Source organism: Pygoscelis adeliae, unplaced genomic scaffold, assembly GCF_000699105.1.
Source record: "Pygoscelis adeliae isolate BGI_AS28 unplaced genomic scaffold, ASM69910v1 Scaffold442, whole genome shotgun sequence".
In the NCBI taxonomy this organism is placed as follows: Eukaryota; Metazoa; Chordata; class Aves; order Sphenisciformes; family Spheniscidae; genus Pygoscelis; species Pygoscelis adeliae.
In genome coordinates, this window is record NW_008824191.1 from 30,505 (window position 1) to 39,154 (window position 8,650).

Genomic DNA, 8,650 nt, shown 5'->3' on the forward strand with positions numbered 1-8,650 from the left:
CCAACTGGATTTAACTCCATTCACCACAACTCTTTGGGCCTGGCCGTCCAGCCATTTTTTTACCCAGCAAAGACTACACCCCTCCAAGCCACGAGCAGCCACTTTCTCCAGAATGCTGTGGGAAACGGTGTCAAAGGCTTTACCAAAGCCTCGGCAGACCACATCCACAGCCTTTCCCCCATCCACTAAGCGGGTCACCTTGTTATAGAAGGAGATCAGGTTAGTCAAGCAGGACCTGCCTTTCATAAACCCATGCTGACTGGGCCTGGTCACCTGGTTGCCCTGTATGTGCCGTGTGATGGCACTCAAGATGATCTGCTCCATAACCTTCCCCGGCACCAAGGTCAGACTGGCAGGCCTGTAGTTCTCCAGAATTGCTCCATATATACTCAGTGATGGTTGTTACTGTATCATGAGTGAACAAAGCACTATCAGGGGATCTAGGAGAAGAACCCTTTGTGGTGAAAAAATCACTACATCTTTTTCTTGAGAAGTATCTTTTTTCTTAATAACACAGAACTTCAGTTTTTCTGCAACAGACAAAAACTGTGATAATATCTCTGCCCCTGTTCTAAGTCTTTCCCTCACATCCTGATGGTCCTTATTTTTGCTTCCCACTGTCCTTGGAGCAAAGCCGGGTAGCAGTCGTAGCTGCTTTTGTCTGCAGCTGTCCCAGTATGAGCTTCTTGTCTTGCTGTTTTTGCTCACTTAACATGAAATATGTTTTGACACAAATCCGAGTTGAGGTAATCCTCAGAGTGGACTGCAATATCTGGCTGTGTCCAAGTGGTGCGGATGGTGTTGTGGGCTCTGCCTGTGCTTGTAGCAAGTGTGACAGCATCATCCCAACCTCGTTCACATTTTATTTGGTCTTAGGGAGACTGAGCTTGTTTACTGATCCAGATCCTTTCACCTCTAGGGCTGGCTGTGCCCCTGCCCCAGGAGAAGACCGAACGGTGAAGGCAACCTGGTACTAGAGGCTGGATGTCAGAAATTCATACAGAAAATACAGAAGAACAGAAACCTTGGGGAAGGAGGAGGAGGAGGTGGAGTAGAGACTAGGAGAGGCAATGTGGTTTGCCTGAAAGAAGGAAAACATATTTGATGAGAACAGCAGAACTGTTAAAAGGGGGGAAATGGCTTTAGCTTATTCTCCTCCTGCAGAGACCAGAGGAAGCCAACAGTTCAGACTTAAACCATAACCTGGACGTTTTGCAGTGTATCCCACTGGAGTATCTCCCATTATACTGCAACTGTTATACTGTGAAAAGAAGCTGCTTGAACAAGCTTGTGGCATTTCTGCCTTCCTGGGGTTGTGTTGTGGTTTAACTCCAGCCAGCAACGAAGCACCACCCAGCTGCTCACTCACTCCCCCCGCAGTGGGATGGGGGAGAGAATCAGAAGGGTAAAAGTGAGAAAACTCCTGGGTTGAGATAAAGACAGTTTAATAAGTAAAGCAAAAGCCGTGCACACAAGCAAAGCAAAACAAGGAATTCATTCACTGCTTCCCATCGGCAGGTAGGTGTTCAGCCATCTCCAGGAAAGCAGGGCTCCATCACGCGTAATGGTTACTTGGGAAGACAAACGCCATCACTCCAAACGTCCCCCCGCTTCCTTCTTCTTCCCCCAGCTTTATATGCTGAGCATGACGTCACATGGTATGGAATGTCCCTTTGGCCAGTTTGGGTCAGCTGTCCCAGCTGTGTCCCCTCCCAACTTCTTGTGCACCCCCAGCCTACTTGCTGGTGGGGTGGGGTGAGAAGCAGAAAAGGCCTTGACTCTGTTGAAGCCCTGCTCAGCAGTAACAAAAACATTCCTGTATTGTCATCACTGTTTCCAGCACAAATCCAAAACAGAGCCCCATACTAGCTACTATGGAGAAAATTAACTCTATCCCAGCCAAAACCAGCACAGATTGCCCTGTCTGTGGCAAGACAGACCGAACCACTCCGAGATATTACTAGGGCTGTGCTTGTGGTGCAGCTTGATTCCCAGAAAGCCAAGGGAGCTGGGGGATGAAGGGACTTGGGCTGGTGAGACGCTGTGCCAGACACCTCCCAGCCACGTGGGAACAACGGAGCTTGGCTACATCTGCTACTAGAGCATTGGCTCCAAACCTCTGTTTTGCAAATCCCAAGGGATGCTTATAAAAGCTGCGTGAAAAGTAACTAAGAAAAGCAAGTCTACTACCAGCAGGCTATGCTTGGCTGTGGAGGGGTCCACACGTCCTCTGAACAGTGCTCAAATGGAATAAAACTGAGCTGGCTGTTTGAAAGTTTTTGTCAGTAGGTGTCACTGCTCTGCTCTTCCCCACTCAAATCACTCTTCTTTCAATCGGCAGCTCGGAAACAGCAACCTCTCCAAGCAGAAGTCACTAATTTTACAGGTAGGCACCTGTACTTATCCCATTTTCTCTCCCCTACCATCTTCCTCCACTAATTTCAGTGTTTCTAAATCTCTCAAGCAGCAAATCTGCTACCATTCTTCTTGGGAAGCTAGCATGCAGCCTATTGCCAAAAGAAACCAGTCTTGCCAGCTTGTATTTGGAAGACAAAGATGAACAGTGGGCGTGGAAAACCCAGCTGAGAGCATTTGCTGAATTTCTTGCTGCCACAAAGGGCCTGGCTCCTTTATATGGTCTCAACCACCAAACAGAGCAGGGAGCAATGCAGTGTATTCCACCAACATGCAGAAAGAAATTCAGCAAATGCTCTCAGCTGGGTTTTCCACGCCCACTGTTCATCTTTGTCTTCCAAATACAAGCTGGCAAGACTGGTTTCTTTTGGCAATAGGCTGCATGCTAGCTTCCCAAGAAGAATGGTAGCAGATTTGCTGCTTGAGAGATTTAGAAACACTGAAATTAGTGGAGGAAGATGGTAGGGGAGAGAAAATGGGATAAGTACAGGTGCCTACCTGTAAAATTAGTGATTTATGACTACTATTTTGCATTTTGGGAATTAATGTGAACAAGGAACCTCATCTGTTGGATATGTTGCATACAGAAAGGCTCTGACCTGCAGCTCCTGTTCTACTCAATATATGGTAATCCAGGCAACTTTGCCATTCATCAGTAAACACACAGCATTCACGCAGATTCTTCTGTCATTTTAAGTGAGGTCCTCCACTAAAAACTGCCACCTTTCTAGTAGCATGCAAAGTGTGCAATCCCATGGGCTCAGGGGGGTTCCTGCCTCCTGAATGCAGGTAAGTAATACATTGGTGTACTGAAGCTTGTATGGAAAAAATAGAAATACTCTAGAAGAAAGTATTCAGCTGGGAACGTCTTTGTTTACAGCAGTTTGTAGCACTGTCTGATACTGTCATACAGAGATGTGCCAAAGCAGCTCCAGCAAAGTATGACCATGCTGTTCAAAGTGCGGAGGAGGTATATAGCAAAGCATATAGAGATGGATTATTTACAAGCCTTCATTAAGTCAATCAGTATGGGGAAGGGGTCATCATCAAAAAGGAGAAGGGTAACTACTGCGATAAAAGCAGCCAAGGCAGAACTAAGCTCTAAACCAGTTTGCGTTACATGAAGCAGCATCGTACCTCTCCTGCTGGCAGGATTATGTGTTACATGAGGCTACCCAAAACATGCAAGACAGCTGTCTCAAACCCCTGATTTCGACCAGGCTGGGCTGCCTCTGCCTCCTGCAGGCTGCACTGTCACTGGTCCTGGGCTCAGCTGTTCCTGCACCTCCCCAGGGGATGGGATGCAACACAGCATGGAGCATTTGGGCCTGCTAGCTCCGGGAAGGAGCTCTCGCAGCATGTTCAGCAGTAGGCGAATGGCAATGAACATTGTCCTTGCCCATCCTAAGGCCATGAGGGACTGCAGCTTAGAGTGCAGCTGAGTGCTTTTCCAGTCCTTTACCTTGTTCGTGCCATCACATTGTTCTTCTTGGGCTGCTGATTAACTGGGCTTCCCATGTTGCCGTTCTTCAGGGAGCCCTTCCGAGCCAGCTCCCTCTGCTTCTCTGCATATGGGATACAAAAGGGAAAAGCAAAATTAGGGCAACAGCCTGGCTGGCCACAGCTGCAGAAACTTAGATTTGATAGTGTCAAAAGGCATAGCAGAATTAATAGCAAAGGACATGAGCTCTCCGTCTCCCAAGGAGGAACACTGCAAAGGCCAGATGAGCTGTGTCCAACTGCCTTCACGGTCACCAGGGGCTAAAACTATTGTACCTTGACTCACAGCAGCTTGTTGACAATGCCACACTAAGATGGTCCCGGAGCTTCTGCATGACACCCAGCTGAGGCAGAGAAAGGGCAGAGACCTTGTCTCTATCTGCACCCAGCTGCTGCATGGACCCTAAGACTGTGCTTTGTGCCGGGCAAGGGAATTTATCCTTCTACCTTTTCTCCTCCTATTGAGGCTGCCACTGAGAGGCTCAGGGGGGATAGGAAAGCGTCTCCATCAAAGCAGCACCACCATTTAGTGTTAGTCCAGCCTAGCTTGACACCAGGCCTGAGTTATTACTGCTTCCCTAGACGGCAACTCACCAGACTAACAGACCCTACAGCAGAAAGTGTTGCTGCCTTCCCTGCTTCTCCTCCTGGCAATCTCTGATGTCCCCCATGTGTCTGTCTCTTTTGTCTCACATTGATTCTTGAGAGCTTGCTTTCTTTATTTAAAAAAAAAAGTGAAACATTTTACAGCTGTATTTTTAAACAGCATATTGTTTGCTTAAATTTTCAGAGCATGTTCTACTCGCTGCTGAAACATACCTTAAAACACGGACAATACTTCAAGCTTTATGTATTCAGTGCAAGAGGGGATTTAAATTAGCTTCTCCTTCAGGAGAGACTATTTCTGTTAATAACTTCTCACCACAGGATCACAACTAGAATTCAGGTCCTAAAGCTAAGCCTTCTACAGGTATGCAATGTCTGTGCTGTATTAATATGGCCCTGCCTCCAGCAGGGATAGGAGCCCATGGATGATGGGCTTTCATATAGTCAAAGTCCTATTTGACTCAGTTTTCTGATTCAAAGTCCTTCCTTGTTTCTTGTGGGAGATCAGTTGGGTTGAGTTAGCAGTTAGCTGCAAAAGTTGAGCTAACTGCCCCAATCTCATCCTGCAACGAAAAAAAAAGCTGAGCGTGGGGCCAGCAAGGCAGGAAAGGGACCGGTTAAAAACGTTCTCCAGAGTGTGAGAAAATGTTGGGAACTATTTCTGTGGCACTCCTGAACAATAGGGGTTTACCAGACTGCTGGCTGGGGACTTGAATAATGAATTTGTTTTGCTTTTGCTTCCCCTGCGGTGTGTGAAATGTGCTGATATATTTTTTCCCTTGCAGGTTTTATTCCACTTGGAGAGAAAAGCACCTTTTCCCACTTGTCATGGAAAAGTGGCACGCCTACCAGGGTGTACAAGTGCAACGTGGGCCAACTCTGTCCCTTCCACACAGGTAAGAGCTGGGGGACACATGTCCAAGGCTGCCTTTTTTGAGGGACAAATAAGGAGCAGAGGTGCCTAGAGATCATGATGATAAGTGTGGCTGAGGAACCTGCAGGGAAGAGTACATACTCCTACAAACCATGCCCAGCCCTGCTCTTGCTGACAGCAGAGATGAAAAAATGCTCATTGAACTTGGCAGGAAAAGGATCGGATTAATAACTCTCTCCGGCATCAGCAACAAAGAGACTGATACATGATTGAAGTCAAAACCTTAAATCAGAGTAATTTCTCAGGACTGGAACTTGCAAATGTTATCTCTGTCTCCGGAATAAAAGGCTGGTATTTTGCAGGCCACGTGAATTTTGCTATTCAGACACAGAGGGATAAAGCAGGGTTTTATGGAGGCAAATGTTTACAACCCTAAATACAACCCAACTTCCACCCATCTACACCAGAAGCTCCAGCGCTGACCACAAATACACAAAGCTGAGACAAGCTACCAATGCTTTAAGAGGCTGTATAATTCACAAAAGGCACCTGACCCAGAAACAAGGTTACAGGTTTCATTTTCTGTCAAAGGAGTTAAGGCCTGCCTAAGCCTTTGAAATGGACTGGCACTCTCTGCTTTCTATAGACTGCTCGGTACAAACACTAATGCTCTTCTCCAACTCAGATTACTCATTCAGCTGATGAATCTGGACTTTCGTTAAGTGCCTTTTTCCTCTAGTAGGTCTCTCCATGACTATTTCTATGCTATTACTGAGTCCTATTGCAATGTGTGGGTCTGAACGATATGAGATTTCCTATTTAACCCCTTCTTTCACTTACTTAGTGGCTTGGAGTGAACAATCCCAATGCAATGTAAGTGTGGTAGGAACATCCATGCCTGTGTCCACAGCCAGATTTCTCAAGCATGAATCAACAGTTCATCACCCTTTTGGATGCTATGAATCCTGAGTCCTTGGTGGCCAAAATGCAACGGCTTCCAGGGGGAATGCGAGGCCTACTGAGCCCTGGTGTGTTAGGACAAGCTCCTGGAAGGTGGTGGAGATGTGCATGAGTCACATCAGGCTTTGAGGCAAGGAAACCTAGTATCTGAGCCTTACAAGTATTTTGAACTACTGCTGCTTCCACCATCACCCAAGGGAGATTTTGGGTACCAATCTCTTGCAGTAATTCTGGGCTATAAATTCCAGCCTTGCACACCAAACATCAGGTCCATCAGAATGGGAGAAGGAGGTTTTCAGTGCCTGTTCTGTGTGATGCTTCCTCCTGGTGTAGCAGGTGGAGTTTGTGAACCCCATTTCTAGGTAGTGAGCTCCTTCCCTGGTTTCCAGCTCATCTGGTTTTTGCCCTCAGATGTTTGTTTGAAGGCCAGGTTCCCAAACTCTAAGTACCTGAGTTCTTTTAGAAATGTGATTGATTTAGGCACTTCTGAACATGTTACTTTCAGGGTCCAACATTTTAACAAAACCCTGTAATTTCACGAATTAAAGTAGTTCTCATAGAATCTGCAATCAGACACATAACCAGCACAGTAAAGACAAAGTGAGAGAAGGAACCACAACCTAGCCTTGATAAGTAAATGGCATTTTTCTTTAGTGTCTGCCCCATACTGGCTGATGCTACACCCACATGAGCATGAATCCTAAGATCACAACCCTCCACTGACCCAACTGTGCTAACCTTTGTGTGAAACCTGGCAACTATGCACCTGGGCAATTCTCAGGGAATGAACAGCTAAGATGCTCTTTCCTTCTGAGTCATTCCAGATTCTCTGATATGGTAGTCAAGTATTCCCCGTTGGACTTAGATGAGACCTGTGTTCCCACATGTCTCCCCCAGCCTCAAGGCTGCTGCTTAGCTTGAGACATTGAGGGCATGGTCCCACCAGAGGGGATAGGCATAGCTTGTCCTCAGCACTTGGCAGTTTCTGGTGCTGGCTATGAAAAGGGTTTCCATGTCTGTGACTGCCTGTGCTGCCTGCAGCATTCCAGTACATGCAATGAACTTCCAGGATGGCAACACAGCTTGATGGAAAGTCGATGCTGACCCTACAGAACTGCCTAATTCTGGGCAACTCTTGGGCACCAGAAGAATGAGAAAAGGTTAACAGGCACTCCTGTCAAATACAGAGAAAATGGGACATACAAGAACAAACAAAAAAACAGAAGACTGTGATTTCCAGCCACTGGTTATTTCGTGTCTGGTGAGTTTGCTGTTGGATGATCAATGAAAAGCTAATACAGCAGAGATAGATACAAGGTGAAGGACAGAGACTTGGAGATGGGGAAGCCAGAACGAAACAAGGCTGCTCTCCAGCTACATCAGAGAAATCACTGATTACTGGCAGTAAAACAGCAGTATAACAGCAGAGCTCCAACGATGCTCTTTACATGGCATTTGCAAGTATTTGAAATAAGTTGTTTAGCTTTCATTTCACTTGGCTGTTCTACCATTGCACCCAGTGAAATACTCACACTCCTGGTTTGTCATCCCCCTTCCCATGAAATGGTTATGGGTGACTAAGCACACTGCGAGTACAGGCCAAAGTTTTGTTATAACCAACAGGCAATCATTAGCAATACCAGCAGGGCTGGTATGGCTAGGGGAGAGACAGCTTTAACCAAGCCCAGGTTCCTGCTGGCTTTTCACTAATCTTCCAGACAAACACTTCCTTGAAGAAACAGGATAGAGCAGAGGAGGTTGGGAGGACATGAAGCAGCCTGCATGTGCCTTTGACATTAACAAGTATGCTCAATTAGGAGTCTGAAGATCCTGTCTGATTATTAGCTGGGTTGCTGTGTTGGGTAATGTATTGGGTTTGCATGGCAAGGTTTTGGCAGCAGGGGGGGGCTACAGGGGTGGCTTCTGTGAGAAGCTGCTAGAAGCTTCCCCTATGTCCAACGGAGCCAATGCCAGCCGGTTCCAAGATGGACCCGCTGCTGGCCAAGGCAAAGCCCATCAGTGACGGTGGTAGCGCTTCTGTGATAACATATTCAAGAAGCAGGAAAAAAACTGCGCTACTGCAGCCAAAGAGAGGAGTGAGAATATGTGAGAGGAACAACTCTGCAGAAACCAAGGGCAGTGAAGAAGGAGGGGGAGGAGGTGCTCCAGGCACTGGAGCAGAGATTCCCCTGCAGCCCGTGGTGCAGACCATGGTGAGGCAGGCTGTCCCCCTGCAGCCCATGGAGGTTAACAGTGGAGCAGATATCCACCTGCAGCCCATGGAGGACCCCACAC

General features: G+C 47.1%; 1 protein-coding gene across 1 annotated transcript in view; it reads right to left on the reverse strand.

The window, feature by feature from the left end:
- Positions 1 to 8,650, reverse strand: part of FAM219A (family with sequence similarity 219, member A) — a 114,016-nt gene that overhangs the window by 5,273 nt on the left and 100,093 nt on the right. The window contains exon 3 of the mRNA XM_009334717.1: positions 3,878 to 3,980. Within this exon, the coding sequence (XP_009332992.1) occupies positions 3,878 to 3,980 (103 nt within the window). The remainder of the gene's footprint in view (positions 1 to 3,877; positions 3,981 to 8,650) is intronic.